Raw genomic sequence first — 20,760 nt, 5'->3', positions numbered from 1 at the left:
TTTCTGTGCCCCCCTCACCCCCAGCACATTGTACACCCATGTTGTAACACCAACGCCTTAATGCAGGGTACAGTCATTATTTTTTCCTATCTCCCCTGCTGAACTGAAAGCTCCCTGAGAGCAGCCATGCACCTGACCCCCACCAAGGGCACTGCAGCCCTGCATCAGCCTTTGAGGGACTAGTTGATGTTTGATTGATTTGAATTGCCTTCCTCAGACTGCAAGGTCACAATGCCAGGCCACTGGGCAGGGCCCAATCTGAATGGATATCATTTATCATTCATATCCTTTGGCTTCCAGAATTGACTAGAGGAGGCCCACACACAATAAAACCATCACATTAACTATAGCACATATAAGACCCCACGTAGGTGGCTAAGTGCCAAAATGCTAACCTTCTTCCCTGGGTGAACTGATCCTGCTGGGAAGGGGGGGTGGCCCTGGAGTCCTCAGGCTCAGGTGGCAGATACGAGGGCCTCTGTTGCCACTTCAGTCTCCATGCATTCCTTCACTCCCCCTCACAAACCATCACCATGTTTGAAAATGCCTAAAATGCAAACAGAATGATTTAAATTCATAGCAGGTATCTTACCCTTGCAGGATTTGGGCAGGTGGTGAGAGAGGCATGTTGGGATTGCTGTGTGGTGGTGTTTCAGTCGAGATAACCTTGTTCCTGGGGCTACATTTGAAAAGCTTATGCCCTTCTTCAAGGGTCACTGTTACAGTTCAGATGTAAAAATCTAACTTTTACCATGGCCTAGTATAATATTCATAATATGACTTTCCGGAGTAGCTTTTTGATGGAAGCCAAGGGCATAAACTTAAAATGTCAACCATGGAAGCCATTTGAGTGGAAAAACCCATGATGCATTCTGAGTTGAATGTGAACGCTCATGCACTCCATAGATCTCAAGGAAGCACACAGATTATTCTCTTGCACGCACACCATCCAACACATGTTCTTGTGCAGTCTTGTTCAGACTGCAGGGCCATCTCATACACATACACACACTTCTGCGTACACTGACACAGTCCTACTGCCCCCCCCGCATCCTGTGCGCACACACACACTCATGCATACACTGGCACAGAGTCCCACTGACTCTTATATGTCCCATGTGCATACCCACATGAACACACATACACATATTCATGTGTACACCAGCACTCAGTCCCACTGGCTCCCCCATATCCCATGCACACACACACATATGCACACGCACACACATACTCACACATACTGTATACACTGGCACTCAGTCCCACTGGCCCCCTCACATGCCATGCAAACACCCTCACATGTACACACACTCACACTTATGCATACACTGGCACTCAATCCTACAGTTGTCCCACATCCCATGTGTATACGTAACTTCTGCAGAAAGAGACTTGGAAAGCCATCTTATTTCTGTACCTCACTCTGCCTCCAGATTTCGCTCCCTTAGGACAGAGCCTAAAGTGTCTATTTAATAGATTCAATTACTTCAGGCTCCTGAGACCTTCCAACTTAATTCTGATTGCTTTAAGATGTCAGGTAATTTGGAAATAAAGGGAGGAAAACAGCTTCAGATTCTTGAAGGGAAAAATCTTTTAGACCCTCGTTGTGTCTGACACAGAAGCTACTAACTTCAACTCAGGAAGGGGTGGCCGGGAGGGTGGGGCCTCCAGGGGTCAAAGCTTCTAGCCTCTAGGCAAGGTTCTGTCCTGAAGGACAGAGGCCTCTGGGGCAATGCATTGTTGCTCAGCTGTGGCCTCCAGGGTAGGGACCAATCTCTGCTGCTTTTCCTGGGAGGCCAACAGAGTCCAAGCCAAGCATCCTAGCTGGCAACAAAACAGCCCTGTTTTCTGCCTCCTGTACCCCACTCCCAGGTGTTTCATTTTGTCTGCTCTCTGTCCCCAGTGACAGTGATAGCTCTTGGAGGCTGATAAATAACCAGAGGTCAGAGTGTTCAGACAGTATCAATGCAGTGCCAGACAGATGGATCTGACCTGTCCTGAGCTCCAGAAACCTGGAGAGAGAGGCAGTGTGTGTGTGTGTGCATGTGTTTAAGTGTGTGTGTGAGCATGTGTGTAGGGGTGTGTGTGTGTACACTTCATGAACTGTGATAGGCAGAAAGGAGGCTGAGGGTAAGGACTGTAGACCCAGACCATTTGTGTGTGAGTGCTAGCTTCATCATTGATCAGCTGTGTGACTTTGGGCAAGATCCTTGCCCTCTCTGTGACTCAGTTTCCTCTGCTGTAAAACGGGTATGATAATGGTGCCTACCTTCTAGGGTGGCTGTGAGGATTAAACGAATTATATACATAGCACCTGACACAGCTCCTGACACTCACCGAATATTCCACATATTGTGCTTATTGTGTTTTATAATTAATGGACAAGAGAAGGCAAGGCTGAAGGGCTCGGAGAGTCCTGGGGTGGGGGTCTGGCTGTGGCCCCAGGGCAGCAGGATGAGCCCCCTCCCTCAGCCCAATTGGCTGTTCTCGCACTCTCTGCGGGGCAGTCCTGATGGCCTATCATCAGAAGATCCCCGCACAACACTCTCCTGGAGCAGTTGGTGCGGCAGAATCCAGGATGCACATGAGGACGCCCACGGGCGTGTGAGGACCATGCCCCCCGGCAGATCTCTCCCTGATCACCTGCTCCACATGCAGGCCCTGGTGACTCCTCAGCCTGCTGCTCCTTGCTTCCACCCGCCCTACTGTGGGTCCTCTGCCTTCTCAGTGTGCCATGCCTTGCATTCAAGCTGGTCATAGCCAGGACTTAGTGCAGAGACTTCCAGCTGATCTTTGTAGAGGTTTTTGCCTCCTGTTAACTGCGCCCCCTAGGAAGGGCTTTGGAGGACACAGATCACCGAACAATTTCGGCTCCACCACTCCCCAGCTTTATGGCCTTGGGCATCTCAGCATTCCTGTTCTTTGGGTTATGCGGATAAGATGTTTGTCTCTCAAGGATATTGTGGATATTAAATATTAGAAATTTGCAAGGTCGGGGAATGCAATAGACAGTAAATGCTCCCCTTCCCTTGACGCTATAGCTTAGATGGGAGGGAGCCCCAGCTGAGGAAATACCTCCTTTACTTAACCCAAAGACAAAGAGGGTTCCCCAGGCGGGGGTGTGGGAACTCGGGGGTGAGGGAAGGCCAGCCTCCACGCTTCGGCCCGGAGGTTCCCCCACCTCTTCCTGCACGACTAGATTCCTCCTCCATCCGCGCCCCCGGCGCGGTCCCTGTCCCCGCCAAATCCGCGCAGCGGTTTCCCATCCCATAGCGGAGACAGGTAGGTCAGGTATGTAGGGAGGTGTTCGAGTGATCCTCATTTCACTGAGGACAAGACCGAGGCTGGGAAGTCTGGGGACTGGCCCGGCGGCAGCGCCGCTGTTAGCCGAAGGTGGGCGCCGGCGCGGGCGCGCGATTGGAGCAGGGATCGCGGCGATTTCGGGGGAGGAGGCAAAGGCGCTCCGCAGGCCCAGAGCCGGCCGGGGGTGGGGTCTCCGCGGGGCGGGGCGGGGAGAGGGAGAAGGGGCGGGCGGCCGCTGCCACGCAGTGCTCCCGCCTCGGCGCCAGAGGGGCGCGGGACGGTGCGGAGGGCCTCCCCGCCTCCACGCGCGCGCACGCCCCGCGCACTCCCGCTGCTTCGCCCATCGCGCAGCGCCGCGCCGCGCAGGCAGCCGCTCGCAGAGCCAGCAGCCGGGGCCCTGGCGTGCAGCGCGGGCCTCGGCGGGGCCCAGCGCCCCGGCCTGGGAGGATGCGGCCCGGGGCGGCCCGGGAGCTGAGCAGGGCCCCCGCGCCGGCCCTACCGGGCCCCGGCCTCCAGAGCCGCAGCCGCCTCCCCGCCCCCGAGAGAAATGACTTCCAAACCGCATTCCGACTGGATTCCCTACAGGTATGCGGGCGCCGGGCCGGGGCGCCCACCACCCCTGACTCGGGACGTAGGCTGGCGGGGGATACGCGGCCGGGATGCAGGGCACTGCTGCCTTCCCCACCTGTCCCAGCACTGGGGCGCGGGTTGGAGTCGCTGGTCTTTCCTCCCTCAACTTTGAGGGCCCCTGCGGACTGATCCCGCCTGCCCCGCTCCACCCGCTTATCCGCCAGGGTTTCTGGAAGGGGCCTTGTTGGGTCAGGGAGCACCATGTGGCCGCCTGGGGAGGGAGCTCACACTGCTCCAAGCCCCCTCCTAGGCCCAGCACCCCAGTCACACGCTGTGCAGGGTCCGCGCACACACTCATACATCTGCACGCATGCACCCACAGGACGTCCGTGTCTTGGGCCAAAGACGCTCCTGCTGGTTGGTTCACTCTCAAAGCATGGATCCGTGAAGACAGTTATTCTGAACCAAGAGCACACTAGTGGTCATGTGCACATGCACCCATATATTCTACACACAAGAATTCTTGGCTCACACAGGCATATACCTGCGTATCGGTGCACGTCCACATCGTGTATCTGGAGAATAACTGACACCTGCTACTCACTCACAAGTGCTACTCAGTCTCTTTCAGAGATCGAGTAATCTACTTGCTAGCAGGTCTATACCTGGACACACACCAGCTCACAGTACATAGAACTGCCCTCACATGCACAAAAGCACTCAATCCAGGCACACTCAGGGAAGCCCACCACCCTCTGCTGCCAGGCACTGTGGTCTATCTCAACGATGGCAGGGTTTTCCCACTTGCGTGGGAAGGGGGCGGGGAGGTGGGCTCGGGCCTCTCACAGGTGCAGGTCTTTCCCCATCCACTCTACTCCAGTCTCTTTATTACCAAGGAAAGGAGCTCATCACCATGGCAGCGCCAGATTCTTGGCCACCCATTGGCTCCTTGGTTGCCATGAGCTACGGGGCTGTCTCTAGGCCTCCTAGAGAGACTTGTGTGTAAAAAGGGTGCTGGACTGCTAAGACCCCCTGTGTTATTGGTGACCCAGGTGCACGTGCTAGCTGACGGCAGGATCAGATCCTCAGGACCTGCCTTGTAACACAGCCTACTCTCTGTTAGAGCCTCATACCAGTCACTGACAGAAAATAGTTCTGACAGGGCTCTTCTCTGAGTCTGTCCAGACAGCGTCCCAAATGGAAACCAGCTGAAACCGCCCAAGGCTTGTTAAAAGCAGATTCTTCTGAAAACAGGCACGAGGCCTGTGAACTCAGGGTTTCTCTTGAGCATTGTTGTTACCTCTAATCTCAGCTCCTGTGGGGGATTCAGGGGTTCCCAGGTTATTTTGTGTCTCTCCCCACCACCAGCAGCAACACACTCACACATGTGCACACACACACACAAGTCACCTACAGGGTCTCCTGCAGAAACCTGTAGTCACACTTAAGTCTCACATGGATCAGGGAGCTGTTTCCATCATGGAACCAGGAACTGGGGCTCTGCTGACTCAGAAGAGCTGCTGCCCTAGACAGACGTCCAGGCTGGGGCACAGGTAGTTTCTGGAGGATGCTGGCCTTTCTTGGCACATGTAGGCTGAGGACCTTCTAGAAGACAGTGCAGCCCCACAGAGTATCATCAACCTTTTCTAGCCACACAGCAGAGGTGCCTGGGCAGTGCCTGTGGGCTGAGTAGACTTGGTGCCGTGGAAGTACCTGTGTGTGGGGGTCCAGATGGCAGGGTGGTGGGTGTGGACTGAGGAGGGTGGGAGGGGCAGCACTTATGGCTGTGGAGATGACGGCATGTTTAGGATCTGGCAAACTGAAGGTTGGGCCAGGCCAAGACTTGGTTCTAGGAAGCTTCTCCCAGGGAGCCAGGGACTAAAGCAACTTGTAGAGACAGTGCAGGGGTCTTAGAGAAAATCTGCCTCAAACGGAATGGCTGAAGCCTGTTCCTGGGAAAGGTGGCCCGGGAAGGTAGAATTGTCTCTAGGAAATGACTCTGTTCTAGCAAGTGCCCAGGGCCCTGGCATCCTGCAAGGAGTGATTTGGCACTTGCCCCAGCCCAGGTCCAACTACTGTCTCCCCTCCACCCCCACACCTCCAGTTCCTTTCCTGGGCTGCAGACTCAGCCCTGAAGCGTAGAGTCCTGCCTCCCTGGATGCCTGGCCCTGAGGAGCAGCTTGTCACCCTCATAGCCTTACGCTGCTTGCCTTCCCCATGCCTGTCACCCCACCTCCTCATTCTGTTGTAGAGAAGGGAGGTGTCTAGCTGGAGGCAGGCCATGTCAGCAGTTACCAGGATCCCCCCTGCCCTGCTGGGGTCTTTCAGGGCACGCACTGAGCGTGCGAAAGCACTGGACTTGGGGTGCAGACTTCCAAAACGGGGGACCTGGGCTGAGAGGAGGAGATTCAAATTGCCTCTTGCATTAACTGGGCTGCTGATTGCAGTCAAAGCCACATGCTGTCTGATCACAGAGAAAACTGGGGCAGAAGACAGACAAAGCATTTTAGTTGCAGATGGGAGTGGGGGCAGGGGTGGCACGCACGTGCTTTGACTGGTGTGAGGCTTCCCTCATGTCACGGCGTGTCAGAACTGGAATGTGGCATTTGGTTTGAGGGAGAGGGGTTGGCTGGCTTCTTGCTGGTTCTCCTGGTGAGGGTTTTACTCCCTCTCTAACGGTAACGTCTTGCACTCCCTGGGTCCAGCTTATTTTCTTTAGAGAAATGATAGTTGGTGATAATCTTCTTATGGGTAATTTTGGCTCAGTGTATAATGATCATGGATTAATCTCGCATTCTGACTTCAAAGGGAGCTATTGAATTTATACAGCTTAGCAATTGGAATCATTTTTTTGCCTTTTGTTTCTATTAGTACTAATAATTTCTATTTCTGCCAGTCTCTCTTGACTCTCTTGACCTGTGTTCTTGAGGAATATTAAATGCCCTTCGTCCATTTACAACCTTTTTTAAGTTGTAGATGGAGCAGTGAGAGTCAGGAAGGACTGAGGCCCACAGGGTGTTGGAGGACCATGCTGGGTGGGATTGAGGTGGCCCTGTCCTCAGTGCCCTTGTCTTCATGGCCCTGAGGCCATTGCCTGGTGTTTCTCTCACTTGGTCATGAACTAATTGAGAACAGGGAATTTATCTGGTTCCTGGTCATGTCCCCAGCACAGACAAGATGGCCACTTCTTTGAATCGAAGGGGCATCCCCGCATAGCCTCTCGGGCTTCCTTGGCTTTCCCAGCCCCACACCTGGGTTCGAAGCACATGTGAGGGATACAGTACTCTCCATCACCATGGGGCCTCCTGGAGCACTGGAGAGTTTCAAGCTGGAAGACCCTTACAGGTCATCTAGTTCTCCAAGCGGATGCTCCCTGTGGCATCCCTGTCACACGGCCTCCCATCAGATGGCTGTGACTTCTTCTAAGTTCTTCCCTAAGTTGAACCTAAGCATGTCTCCATGCTCCCCCTCCTCCTGACCCTTGTTCGGATCCTCCCACCACTTCCTCACTTCGTTTTCTAGGGAGTAATGTGACTCCTGACTCCTTCAGTTCTGTTGCTGGGTTTGGCCTCAGAGGTGCCCTGCCTGGGCAGTTGCGCCGACCACTTCCCTTCTGGCAACAGCCTCGTAACAACTCCCTGATTGTTTTTTTGGGTTTTAGAGATCACCAGCTGCAGCTCATGGTCACATTTGCATGGGTGAGCATTAGAATCGCCCATGGCGCTTGTTTTACAAAGAGAGGGAGGCGTGGGTTGATTCTGGGGCATGTTCCCCAGCAGTTCCAAATGGCCAAGTCAGGGCTTAGTACCCCCAGCAGTTTTAATGCACCTAGTAAATTTGGGAACTGCTGGCTAGAATGGAGATGGCCCATCCTGGACGGCTGGAACTCCTGTGAGCAGTGTGGTCATCTCCCTTCTGTAGCCGCATTGCTTCTCACTGTGTCCCATTAAGCTGCTGGGCCACAGATCTGGACTTGCCATGGGTCTGGCATTGGGCACAGGGTTGCAGCCAGATGCCCTAGTGGCCTTTCCTCTCCTGACAGCCCATGTCTCTGATTTCCTGGGTCCAGCAGGGGTAGCTTCCACTGTGACTGAGGGGAAAGAATGAGGATGGGAAGAGGGGAGGGTAAAGTGACATGGAAAGTATGTCCAGAGGGCTGGGTCTGCCCCTGGATTCCCTGAACCCTGGGCCTCTGGTTAGTGCTGGTGGAGTAGCTGGAGCATGTAAGGTAGAGTCTTTGAACAGAGGGCAGGAAGCAGGCTTAAGGATGCTTTTCCAGGGCACAGCGTTGCCCTTCCGTCCCTGCCTCCTGTTGTCAATCGTGGTTCATCGCTTCGACATCTGTGGGGCGCCTTGGGGGAAGTGAGGGGATGTGGAATGGTGGGCTCCCTGGGAGATGAAGCTGCCCCCTTGTTGGTGCCGGACAGAGCGGATGGATTGGTGGGCACTGAAGTCTGGGTTTCCCCGACCCTCATGAGCCAGTGGCTTTCCTGAGCCTCCCTGTTCAGGCCCCCAGCAGGAGGCGCCCGTGATGGAGGAGCCTCCAGGGTCAGTTGAAAGACCTATCCATCAGCGCCCTGTCTCCCGTCTGAGTCTCCTGGCGGGGCCGCAGCTGGCAGCCTGGGCTTGGCAGTTATTCCATAATTGGAGCTGAAGTCATTAAAAAGCCATTACTGTCTCCTTGCGTGGTTATCGTTTAGTGCAGCCTAGAACAGTGCCCATCAGAAAGAGGCGGGCTGGGGAAGCGGCGGTGAGGAAGGAAGACGCCTTAGGAATGGTGCTGGTGGGGATGAGGAGGCAGGGCCTTCTGGGTGGGGGCGGAGAAGGGAGCTGGGCCTGCTGAGGAAGCCAGGGGAGCTTTTGGTTCTGCTCCCCCTGGAAACAGCTATCACTGTTGCCCTCGTCTCCGCAACAGCTGCTGTTGGCTGGGGATTCTTTGTTATTCACCAGGGAGAGATGCTGCGCACTTGTCGCAAGCTAGAACACCCACCTGGTACAAGCTTGTCACTGCTAGGTACTTGTGGTCCACCTCGTCCCCTTGCAGCTTTCGTAATAACACTGCTTTGCTGGGAATTGTGCTCACTCTCAGAGCCTCCCCGTTTTGGTGGATTTCTTGTAGACCCTCCTAGCTGGGTCTTGCTCAGCCAGGCCCAGGTGGCCTCTCCCCAGTGGCCGCCCCCCAGCCGTGCACACTCCTTTCCTTCTGGGTACTTGCACATGCCTGCTGGTGAGTGAGGTGGTAGGTGGCTCTCCAGGTACTCTGGGGATATCTGAGGTTTCTGGAACCTCTTTTCAGAAGCCTAGCCCTTGTGCTCATCCATCTTTCTCTGAAGGCCAGTGGTTAAGTCCTTTCTACCTGTAATCTTACCTGGTAATCAGTGCTACCGAAGCCTGTGGCTCTTTATCATCCTCCCCCGTCAGGAAATGGAAGTGGAGGCAGAGAAGGAGAAAGTAACATTTTTGTGGAAAGCAGCCTCCTGCCTCCCGCATACCGTGCGAAGTCCATAGCAGTGGGATGTGGCCTATGGTAGGAAAACGTCCCCCCCTGCACGGATGAGGGCATTAAAGGCATTGGGCAGTGAGGCCACTGTGACTGGAAATACCTTTTGTCAGTTGAGCAGCTGCTGTGACCTAGCATTTCCGGAGGTGGCATTGCTGATTGAATCTTCCCTCTCAGCTGGATGTCGCCTTTTCTGAATGACTCTAGATGTGAGCATCAGCACAATGGAAGGCATCTTTTTTGTCTTGCTCAAGCCAAGCCCAGGGCTGGGGATGACCCAGGTGACTGCCCCTGCCCCTGGCACTGCCCTCTGAAAGTGTGAGTGGCTTGTGACAACCTAGAAAGCTGTGGAATGGCCCCTCCTGCTGGTACGAAGTGAAGCCAGCACTGTCTTGTGGAGGTCGCACAGGGGCCAGGCCACTGGCTCATGACAGTGGGGTTTATAGCTGCCCTGTGCCCAGGCACAGAGCTTGGCAAGCGGAGCACAGTTGGATTCCAGACCCTGTTGCTCCTGTTGGCCAGGGGCCATTGTACAGAGCCAAGACTGCATTTTTCATGCGTGTCCTGGAAGTTGTGATGCGTATGCACTGCGCATGCAACTGACCGCGGTGGACAGTGGTGTTCGGCTATGACCCTTTCAAGTCCATCTGTAGGCAAATGCTTTGACTTTGCTTATTCAGTTAGGCTGTTGGCTTGAGCTGTAGAGACAGGAGGGTTGTAGCCTCTCGAGCTTGGCAGGGTCCTCAGGCATTTTGCTCTCTGGTCCTAAACGCTTTCTTCAGAAGTCTTCGCTGTAGTCCCTCCAGCCTCGGTGTGTGCCTTCCACAACGGGCTGCTTACCATCTCAGCCAGCTGGAATATTTAGGGACCTGGTGGTCTTGGTGATGCCCTCAGGGAGCCCCAAATGCAGCTGTGCCCTCTTGGGCAGATGGGCTGTTTCAGGAAGACTGAGGCCTAGAAGTCCAGCTCTTGAGCAGCGTTAACCTCCTGTGCTGTGGTGGCTGAGGGTTTGGTGAATGAGGCTGTTCTGCACATGGCCCCAGATCACAGTTGGGGCTCCTCTGACGTGCAGAGCAGCCCATGAGTACAAGGAAAAACCTTCCCAGAGTCAAGTGGGCAGGACAGCTGCTAGTTAAAAACATGCATAGTCCTCATAGATCGTGGCCAAGGAGGTGGGTGGTGGGCGCTCTGTGATATGGGGCTTCCTTCTATCCTCTGGCTCCTTTGGAAATGCAAGTAGTTTAAGGCACATGTAGGTCAATGATTGTTCCAGCTAGAAAGGGCTAGCCATCAGGAGGGGGTCAAAGTGGCTTCACTTTGTCCTCAGGGTCATGTGACCTCATCTTTCCCCCTTACACGCACACTGAACTCACCTCACACAAGCACACCCACTTCTTCCACAGGTGTCTGCATGCATGTGCACACACACCAGATACTCACACACTTCCTTATAGCCTCCGTCAAACCTGATGCACTTGGGCATGCCTGTGCAGGTGGCTGCACACAGTCTGGTTCAGGGACAGCATCAGAATAACTGGGCCAGGGCTGCCTGGGGCTTCCCAGAGCTCAGATCCTCAGGCTCCAACTTCACCCCATGCAGCTGTCCACACCTTGGCTTTTAAAGCATTTGGGCCTAGGTCTCATGCATGTGTCTTGGGCTAGCAAAAAGCTAAGTGGTTTGAGTTACCAGCTCCCTACTTGTACTCTGCCTTCCTCAGAGTTAGGGCAGTCTGGGTGAGATGAGGCTCCCTGTCCCAAGACTTGTGGAGCTCAAGGATTCAATGTCCCCAGGACTGCCTGTGCCATGTCTGTAGCCCGGGAAGGACCTGGTGGCTGGTTGCTGGGCTGTACATTGATGTGTTGTGTCCACCCTGCAGACACCCCCATGTGTCCCAAGCCCTGTATCCTGAGGGACTGGTTGGTCTCTTGGCTTCATTCTCCCAAATGAGAAGGAGGACCCTCTGCCCTCTTTAAGTGGGGAAGGGGAGTGGACAAAGTCCGCACTCTACTCTGCCCATCAGGAAAGCCAGGGGTTTGCTTTGAACGGATGGGGAAAGGGTCTGCCCCAGAGGATGCAGCCTCCTCTAGAATGGTGGAAAGGAGGGAAAAGGCTGGTGAGATCCCAGTAGGGAGCTGGAGGGAGTGGGTTTGTTTAAAGCCTGGCCTTGGGCCTGGCTTGTTGCCGATGACTCTGGATAGTTCTCCTGGATCTCAGTCAAGCCCGGCCCTGCTCAGGGGTCTGAGGGGAGGGTCTCATCCCGTACTTACTGGGGAGTCCTTGGGGAAACAGGAGTCCTATCAGGCTTCCAAAGTGGCAGCTCAAACCCTTTTGGTTCAAGCTGGTTTCAAGATGGCAGCCTCCACCCTTCCTCCATCTACCATGTGGGCTCACTTAGTCCCAGAAGCCATGATGCGCTGGGGGTGGGCTCTGGGATATATCCTGGCACTTGTGGGCAAGCCCTGAAAACCCCTCTTTCATTCTGCAGTGTTTTAGATGATGAGGGCAGAAACCTGAGGCAGCAGAAGCTTGATCGGCAGGTGAGTGAGCCTGGGGCTGGGTGGAAGGGAAGAGTCTGGGCTGGGATCTCCGAGGGCAGAGGGGCAGGGCTGTGCATCTTTCCTGGATGATCCCATCTGATGGGATGGGATTCCCATGTGGAAGAAGAGAGGTACCCTCTCTTCCGGCTCAGCACTAACCCTGCCATGGCACGTGGGCTTCTGCCCCTCAGGCAGCTGAGTGACTGCAGTTGGAGGGCTGGCTGGCTGGCTGTGCTGGGATCCTGCCAAGGCAGCCACCTGAGCCCCATCTTGCCTCCTTTTCCTGGACCCCAAGTGTTGGGGTGCCAAGAACATGGGGCCTTGGCCCAAGGTGGGCTGTGGTGTCCCGAGAACTGGGAGCCCTTCCTTCCCGGTGGAGGCAGTGGATCAGCCAACCTCTGTGCCTCCACAGCGGGCCCTGCTGGAGCAGAAGCAGAAGAAGAAGCGCCAGGAGCCCCTGATGGTGCAGGCCAACGCAGATGGGCGGCCCCGGAGCCGGCGGACCCGGCAGTCAGAGGAGCAAGCGCCCCTGGTGGAGTCCTACCTCAGCAGCAGCGGCAGCACCAGCTACCAAGGTACCCCCTGCCTGCCACCCCACATCCTGTCACTGCTTTGGGGAGCCCTTCACTTCCTGCCAACCTAGGCAGGCGAGCGCTGGTCCAGGTGAGGGTATGCCCAGGCTGTGTATGGCTTTCAGCCCAGGCAGACAACTGAGTAGGGAAGGTGGACCTGTAGCCTTGGGCACCTGCGTATGCTCCAGCTGTCACCTCCTGAATCAGGTGCTGAGGTTAGAAGGCTAAAACTTTTATGAAGCCAAGAGTTCAGAAGTTTTGATCTGGAGCATTTCACTGAGTGTAGGTGGCAGCTTCTAAGAGTAAACAGCCTGCTCCCCACCAGTATTCTACATCCTGAGAGGAATCCATCTCTGTCCTGCCCCATACCAACCAGTGTCTCAGGACAAACACCTGTTTCGTTCCCTCTCTGCACGGCATCTGCCTGGCTTCCGACTTGGAGATCCCCGTCTCTGGCTTACAACTCCTTAATTACTGTAGTGATCTGGAGCCTCCAGCTCTCATTCTTGTATTTCCGGGTCTCAGCAGAGCCCACTAGGGAGAAATTCTCTGTGGCAAATCCTGGAGAGAGAATGGCTTCAGCACATCCCTGCTCTCAGGACTCTCCTTCCTTCGTGGGTTAGGTTAAGAGTAGGCCAGGCCAGACTGAGGGTTGGGCTCTCTTGAGCTTGAAAGGACTCAGACTCAGTCACCACTGCCCCCTGCTGGTGCTAGTAATCCAGGCTGCTACTTCATCAAATAATAATTCTAAGAAGGTTTCGGGCATCTGGCTCTTGCGGTTAGGAAGAACCTTGGCAGCCATGGGATTCCCCTCCTCCTGTGGCTTCTTTCTGACCTGGAGCCTCCAGATACATCGAACTACTGGTAGTTGCCTCACCTCAGGGCTAAGCTTTTTCATCTAACTGCTGGTCCCATACCCTGCCTCACAGTATTTCAGGTTCTTCTCTGGGTTCCACTGACCCGTCGCTCACTGAGCCCTTTGTCTGCGCTTTGGAGAGCAGCAGTTGAGTCCCATTTGCCTGGTGCCATTTGTGGCTGGGCACACCATTCAGGCTCGATCCCCTCTGTGTGCATGGGTACCCTCCAAGGAAGCCCACTCCGGTGGTTCTAATAAAGGGTGTCTGTGCATCTGCCAGTGGCTAAGCACAGTGCTAGCGGCTTTACCTGCATTATCTTGTTTCATCCTCACAGGAACTCATTATCCCCACGTGATCCGTAAGCACATGGGCTCCGAGGGGCCCAGTGCCATGCTCGCAGTACTCTGCTGGTGAACCCAGACCTAGCAGATGCCAAATGGGCTCTCCTCCATATTGTTGAAAAGCTCCTTCATGCTAATTCCCTTGTGTGTGTCTCAGTTCAGCACCCTGGCCATATCTAGTATGTCTGTACTCCACTTGAGAGGCCCTCAGAAAACAGGGGACAGGGACTTCAGCCCAGCTGCCTCACAGAGGCAGCCCCAGCTGCTCCTGACAGAGCGGGCCTGGCCCCACCCTTTGCTGGCAGCCGCCTCCTCCACTTCTTTTGTGAGCACCGTCTCAAGGGTGGCAGTGGTACCCTGCTGAGAAGGCAGGCTACTCTTCTGGGTCCTCTTGCGTGTGGCCTATGGCTATGTGGCATCACAGCCTCAGCTCTGCCAAGCCTGGCACCACATATGGGCGAGCGAGGCTGCATACCGAGTGGGAGCCTGCACCCAGGATTGTGGGCCCTGCCAATTTACATCTTGAGAGGTCATTGATGTGCAGTCATTTTGGCAGGTATTTCTTGGCAGCTGTGTTCCAGATGGCACCAGGCTGTCAGAAAGACTGCGGTACAAGTAGCGCCTCTGGCGTTAGTGCAGGACTGAAGTCAAGAGTTTCTTTGCCAGGTGGCTCACACCTGTAGTCCCAACACTTTAGGAGGCCAAGGCAGGAGGATCGCTTGAGGCCAGAAGTTCAGGACCAGCCTGGGTAACATAGCAAGACCCCATCTTTAAAAAAAATTAGCTGAGTGTGATGGCACACACCTGTAGTCCCAGTTACGTAGTACGGTCACTTGAGCCCAGGAGTTTGAGACTGCAGTCAGCTGTGACAGTGCCACTGCACTCCAGCAAGTAAAAAAGAAAAGAAAAAGTTTCTGGTCATGCCGCTACCAGTTACCTGCTCGCTTGTGACTGGAGGCAAGTCATTTACCCTCTCTGGATATGCTTCCTCCATTATAAAATGGGGAAAGTTCTCTGTCTTAGGGCTTTGGAACTTGAAGGGGCCATGGTGTGCTCCAAGGTTCAAAATCAGCTGCTTGCTATTCCCTGCTGACATTCCAGATGGGGCCAGGCCTCCAGAGCCTTTTTCAGAGGACATTTGCACATGTGACATTTGACTTGTTCGAAGTACATACTGCGTCTCTGGGGGTCTCTGTCTGGCTCCAAGTGTTAGACGAAGCGCTGAGGAGGCTGCTGCACATACCCGTGGCAGACCCAGGAAATGGTGTTTCTAAGGCCACTCCCACCCGGCCTACAGCATTAGCTGCCTCCCTCTCTGCCCTCTGCTGGCTACAGGCATTAAATACAGGGGATCATTCCAAGAGGAAAAGGAGGGCGTTTGATATACATCAGAGGTCAGTTTATCCTGGTTTTTGACCTGCTGGCTATACTCATTCACGTTGCATATTCTTTCATTTCTTAAATATTTATTGAGCTTTGTGTCAGGCTTTGGATTAGAAGCCGTAGGTCCCGAGTGAGCACAAATGGGTGTGGCCCCTGTTTTCATGGGACTCACAGTCTAGGTGGGGAGAGAATGCTAAACAGCCCGTCTCAGGTGTGTTTTGTGGAAGGAAACCATGACAACACCTGCTCCGACTAGGGAGGCAGGCACAGCTTCCCTCGGGAGGTGACACCCAAGCTGAAATCTGCAGGATGAGTGGGAGCTTATTTATCACTGGGTGTGGGGTGGGGGGCTGTGCAGGCAGCAGGGGAACAAGAGCCCTGAGGCAAGAGCGAGTGCAGTGCCTGTGAGAGGCACCAGACCAGCCTAATGTGGCTGGAAGTCTTGGTGCCCCCGAGGCAGGGAATGTGCGTTTAAACCTAGGGGAAGGGAGAGAATATTGGTCTTCATCTTAAGAGCAATTGGAAACCATTAAAGGATTTTGAGCAGATTGGGGTTCTGCAGTATGGAGAATTTGGAGGCCACCAGCTGGGACCCTTCTGAGACCTCACTACTGGTGCGTGTAGCTCCTTGTCTCCCAGAGTTGCTGTTCTGGGCACTCCCACACCCCAGCCTCCCATGGGCTCATCTCCACAGAGCCCCACCGTGGACTCCCTGGAGTGCTTGCCCTGGTTGTGGTCTCTTCCAGAAGACACAGCCTTTGAACAAAGGCTTCTTCACCATCTTCAATGGCCATATCCTCGGACATTCTCCCTGCCCCTGTCCAGGCTCAGTACAGTTTGATGGCCCAGAATTTTGATTACTCAGCTTCTTGGCTGATCATAGGTCTTGATCTGGCTGTTGACTTGATCACACTGGGCTGGGGGCGCCGCCTCCTTCCAGCTGGGCCTGCCCTGGGATCTTTGCCTAGTATAGATAAGTGGGCCTGATTCTGTGGGCTGTGGAAGTGGTACAGGGGCCCTGGTGGGACTCGGGGTACGGCTGAAAATGCTGTGCTGGGGACTGTGTTCAGATGGGAGCTTTGGTCTCACCCAGCACCTGTTTCTGTCTGTCTGGGGTTGTCTTCTGAGCAGTTCAAGAGGCCGACTCACTCGTCAGTGTACAGCTGGGAGCCACACGCCCAACAGCACCAGCTTCAGCCAAGAGAACCAAGGCAGCAGCCACAGCAGGGGGCCAGGGTGGCGCCGCCAGGAAGGAGAAGAAGGGAAAGCACAAAGGTCAGCTTGCATTCTCTACAGCCCTCCCTAGCAGGCCTGGCCTCACTGTAGGGCTGGGAGGGTTTGTCCTCCTGACTTGGAGAGGAGGGACAGGATGAACAGACTCAGGAAAGATACAGACTTCCACTGTGAGCCCCTGGGTCCCCCGTTAGATGGCTCACAGGCCTCATCTAGCTTGGGAGGTGCCTGGGCCGCCTCTGGGTGTGGGCAGGCCCATCACACTGCCAGGAAGTTAAGTCTTACTCAGCTGTGGCCCAGGACACTGTCCCCCACCTCAGCTACCTTGGTCTGAGCACCCTGTATCATGACCTCTCAAGGATGATCTCACCCAGCCTGGAGTAGGACACGCCCTGCAATGGGGGTGACTGCCTCCGAGGCAGTTTGCCCCATCCTTGTGCAGTCCTCACTATCAGCTCTTCCTTAAGTGGGCTTCCCTTGACTCCGTACTCTAGTCCAGGTTCTACCCTCTGGACCACAGACCAGCCTGTTCCGTCTGCTCCTTTCTCCAGAAAAGACCCCTAAAGATCCTCAAGGACAGTGATGGTGGCACCTGCCCCAAGTCCTATCTCTTGGCTACACATCCCGTTTCCTCAGCCTTTGTTCATGAGCAGTGGTTTCCAGGCCACTGCATCATGGTTGGACAGTGATGTGTCAGGGGCCATGGGCTTCTGGAGCTGGCGAGCATTCTGGGCATAGCTCAGCAGGCAGGCAGGGTGGCTCCCACCTGTGTGGGTCAGGCCTTGCTTCTGTTACTGAAGTTCTGTGGTAACTGGCAGGAAGGCTGATATGGGATGGGACACGCTTCACTTGGGAAGGCGAGTGTATACCAACGCTAATCATTTTCAAGGGGCCCCGCATTTCTAATGATGTGAGTTACCGCGTGTATGTATGTGTATATTCGTAAAAGAAAACACCAGTATTGGTCACTTGTAGCTGGCCATGTCCAGGAATGATTGTTGGCCTTGGCTATGGTCTGGATCAATCCTGTTCTCCATCTTGTTTTTTCCACTGTGCAGATGGTTTTGTAGATGGCTGCCATCTGCTTTAATGATGTGAGGTATTGTAAACCAACCCATGGCAATTAATTTGAGGGAAAAGCAGAAGAAATGAAGCCCACAACCCTTAGTAGCTTACCAGCTGTTAACAGGCTGATGCAATCATGAGTTTTATAAAAATCAGTTTTGCAGAGGGTTTCCCCACTCTTCCCTCATTCCCTTGATGGATGTCTGAGAATCCAGGCCCTCCACTCCTCCTCCTGGTTGTAACTCAGGAGTGTCCATGGCCTGCAGGCACCAGCGGGCCAGCAGCACTGGCAGAAGACAAGTCTGAGGCCCAAGGCCCAGTGCAGATCCTGACTGTGGGCGAGTCAGACCACGCCCAGGACGCAGGGGAGACGGCAGCTGGTGGGTGCGAACGGCCCAGCGGGCAGGATCTCCGTGCCACGATGCAGAGGAAGGGTGAGCCCCATGGGGGCCCAGTGATACCCCCAAAACCCAGTCCCAGGTTCTCAGATGCACCTTTCTTCAGGAGCATGGCCTTCCTTTGTCCCAGCCCTTCCCTGGCCATGTTGGGTGGGGGTGGGGTACACTTAAGGACAAATGAGAAACTTTTAGGCAGGGCCTCTGATAAGGCTCCAGGGAGGTCCAGATTTGGAGGCAGATTTCCTTTTCCTCCTTAAAAAAAGCTCCTTTTGCTCCTTAGAAAAAGCTCCTTTTGCGAGAAGTTTCCCATATGTCTGCTGAGCTAGTGGGAACAGGGCCAGGATGCCAAGAGGCAGGGCAGATCCTCCCTAGAAACCTGCTGCTCAGTTTTCCCACCACAAGCCCTACCCTAAGGAGCCCCTGGTGCAGGGCGGCAGAGGGAAGAAGCCTGGCAGTCATTGTGAGAAATATAATCAAGGATGGCTTCCTGTACAAGGGGCTGTTGAGACAAACTGGGGGTGGGGGTGGCATTCCTGGGGAATGGCATGCAGGAGGACACCTGAGATAAAAGCTCAGGGCAAAGTTGAGCAGTCAGTGCCGCCTCCCCCCGCCCCCCACATCGGGCTGAGAAAGGAGCTGAGGCCCCTGCCCTAGTGGATTCCATGGCCTATGCCAGCCAAGACCTCTAATAGGCCTGAGGTCAGACATGGAGGTTCCCAGTTCAAGGTGAGCTCAGTGTAGGCCTTCATGCACAAGAGACAGTGGCAGGGTGGCTGCTAGGAAGGGAGTAATGTAGGGACTGAGCTGAAACTGGGTGGTGGGGGCATATCCTGAAGATTGTGGTCAGCCCTGGTTCATGTGTGCACCTGAGAGAATGTCCTTGTATATGTGGACATGTGTGGGAATACATGTGTGAACGTGAGTCTTTACGTATACATATGGCTGCGCAAAAGTGTGCGTGTGTGTGGGTACAGGTGACTCTGTCTGAACGTGTGTATGTGACCATGTGTATTTCAGGGGTGGGGCAGACTTCTCATTCATCCCTACTTCTTCGCTCGTTGGCTCAGGCATCTCCAGCAGCATGAGCTTTGAAGAGGAAGAAGAGGATGAGGACGACAACAGCTCCAGCTCCTCCCAGCTAAATAGTAACACCCGCCCCAGCTCTGCTACTAGCAGGAAGTCTGTCAGGGTGAGTGAGTGAGCCTGCGTCCATAGCAGTTTTTGGAGGACTGCTCATCCAAATTAGAGGTAGAGCATGTGTGAAGAGATGATGGGGAGCTGGCTTTTCTGGGGCTGAGGCTGGACTCTCATGCCTTTTAGGAGCGTCTCTGCTGGCCCCTTATGCCTGTCTACCTAGCCTCCGAACCTCTTCAGCTAGGCCAGCGGGCTGAAGTGTCGGGGGAGCTGCAGTTGGACAGGGTGACCTCTGAGGACCTTCCCATATCCCCATTTCCACCTCTAGGAATTGTTGAGAAGAGGGCAGGGCCGGGAAAATAGCTCCTGACCCCAGGCCCAGGCTGACCAGGCCCACATCCCAGGATCCTTCCCTCCCACCACCACATCAGGAGGCAGATTTGGAACCCAGACCACCAATTTGGGCTGCTTAGGGTCCCTGGGGCTCAGGCGCCTATTCTTTGTCCCCATAGGAGGCAGCCTCAGCCCCCAGCCCAACAACTCCAGAGCAACCAGGGGACGTTGAGGTCCAGGATCTGGAGGAGTTTGCACTGAGGCCAGCCCCCCAGGGTATCACCATCAAATGCCGCATCACCCGGGACAAGAAAGGGATGGACCGGGGCATGTACCCTACCTACTTTCTGCACCTGGACCGCGAGGATGGGAAGAAGGTAAGGTTCTGGGTCTATATTATCCTCTAGGCATTTCAGCCCCTTTAAGTTCTAGGGGCTCAAATGTGACTGGAAGCCTCACATCCACCACTGACCTCTGTTTCTCAAAGAAACAGCCTTTGTGTCTGGTCAGTGCATATTTTATGTTTGCCAGTGCATTTGTGTGTGTGCACATATGTGCGTTGGGGTGCTGACCTAAGGGAGAGACAATCTGTGTGAGTGGCACTCAGGATTGTGTGCAGACCAGAGGCTGGGTCTGGAATATGATCTCGTTCCACTCCCCAAGGTGTTCCTCCTGGCGGGAAGGAAGAGAAAGAAGAGTAAAACTTCCAATTACCTCATCTCTGTGGACCCAACAGACTTATCTCGAGGAGGGGACAGCTATATCGGGAAACTGCGGTACTAGCAATCCCCCAGGAAGCAGGCGGGAGTGGGAGGGGGGCAGGGGCAGGCTCTCTGTAGAGGGCCTCAATCTCCCTGAAGGAGACGTAGGCCAGGGATGGATACTTACCCTAGATCCTCCCTGATCATCACATCCAACTGGAGGCCTATGTCTATGCCAGCCTAGAACCTGTCTTACAGATGGGCCTCACACACCTGACCCCAAGCTGCTCCCAGCAGGTGGGTGCAGGTCCACCAAGAGTGACAGATCCAGCCCCAGGGTGTCATTGATAATGCAGGGCAAAGTTGAGCAGTCAGTGCCACCATGGAAGAGCTGCCTTGGCCCCATGGTCAGTGCCAAGGGACAGGGCTGAGAATGAGCTCTTGAGGAAACACACAGCAATCTTGGGGGTGGGGGTGCTGGGGAAGGGGGGTTTGCTGAGGAGCAGAGTACCAGATGTGGGGAGCATAAAGCTGGGAGGTCAGGAGCTAAAGCTGGAGATGGGGCTGGACTGAGACTTAGGCTGGATGCCACAGGGGAGATCTCATTCTCTCTCCATGGGTGCTGAGCCCCTTCTACTGTCTTATCAGATGCCATTCTGTTTGCCCACCTCCCATGTTCCCCCAGATAAATGTTGTGAAGAATCCTGATTTTCCTTCCTGAATTGCTGCCACTGAACTGAAATGCACTTTGAGTCAACTCAGAGCAAGTCCAGGCCTTCTGCCCACAAAAGTGTCTTCAAAGATGCGTATTCAGTGAGCAGTATGCCTCCCT

The 20,760-nt window shown here is 54.7% G+C and overlaps 2 protein-coding genes across 4 annotated transcripts in view; one reads left to right on the top strand and one right to left on the bottom strand.

Annotated features, from left to right (window-relative positions):
• TUB (TUB bipartite transcription factor) overlaps positions 1 to 20,760 on the top strand; it is an 86,065-nt gene that overhangs the window by 57,778 nt on the left and 7,527 nt on the right. For 2 of the 3 annotated variants that reach the window (XM_021675127.2, XM_012456717.2), the window contains 7 exons: positions 11,860 to 11,911; positions 12,324 to 12,486; positions 16,196 to 16,339; positions 17,629 to 17,796; positions 18,828 to 18,949; positions 19,407 to 19,604; positions 19,891 to 20,003. In XM_021675127.2, coding sequence (XP_021530802.2) covers positions 11,860 to 11,911; positions 12,324 to 12,486; positions 16,196 to 16,339; positions 17,629 to 17,796; positions 18,828 to 18,949; positions 19,407 to 19,604; positions 19,891 to 20,003 — 960 coding nt within the window. Of the gene's footprint in view, positions 1 to 3,551; positions 3,889 to 11,859; positions 11,912 to 12,323; positions 12,487 to 16,195; positions 16,340 to 17,628; positions 17,797 to 18,827; positions 18,950 to 19,406; positions 19,605 to 19,890; positions 20,004 to 20,760 lie in introns of those variants that run through there. The other variant, XM_012456718.3, reaches the window with a different exon arrangement.
• Positions 16,997 to 20,760, bottom strand: part of RIC3 (RIC3 acetylcholine receptor chaperone) — a 79,386-nt gene continuing 75,622 nt past the window's right edge. Inside the window, exon 8 of the transcript XR_010338359.1 lies at positions 16,997 to 19,899. The gene's annotated coding sequence lies outside the window, so the exon portion shown is untranslated. The remainder of the gene's footprint in view (positions 19,900 to 20,760) is intronic.

This window comes from Aotus nancymaae, unplaced genomic scaffold, assembly GCF_030222135.1.
Source record: "Aotus nancymaae isolate 86718 unplaced genomic scaffold, 86718_ANA_hifiasm-v0.15.2.pri h1tg000059l, whole genome shotgun sequence".
Lineage (NCBI taxonomy): Eukaryota > Metazoa > Chordata > Mammalia > Primates > Aotidae > Aotus > Aotus nancymaae.
The sequence above is the reverse complement of the archived record's forward strand: the minus strand, read 5'-3'. Positions and strand labels throughout refer to the sequence as shown.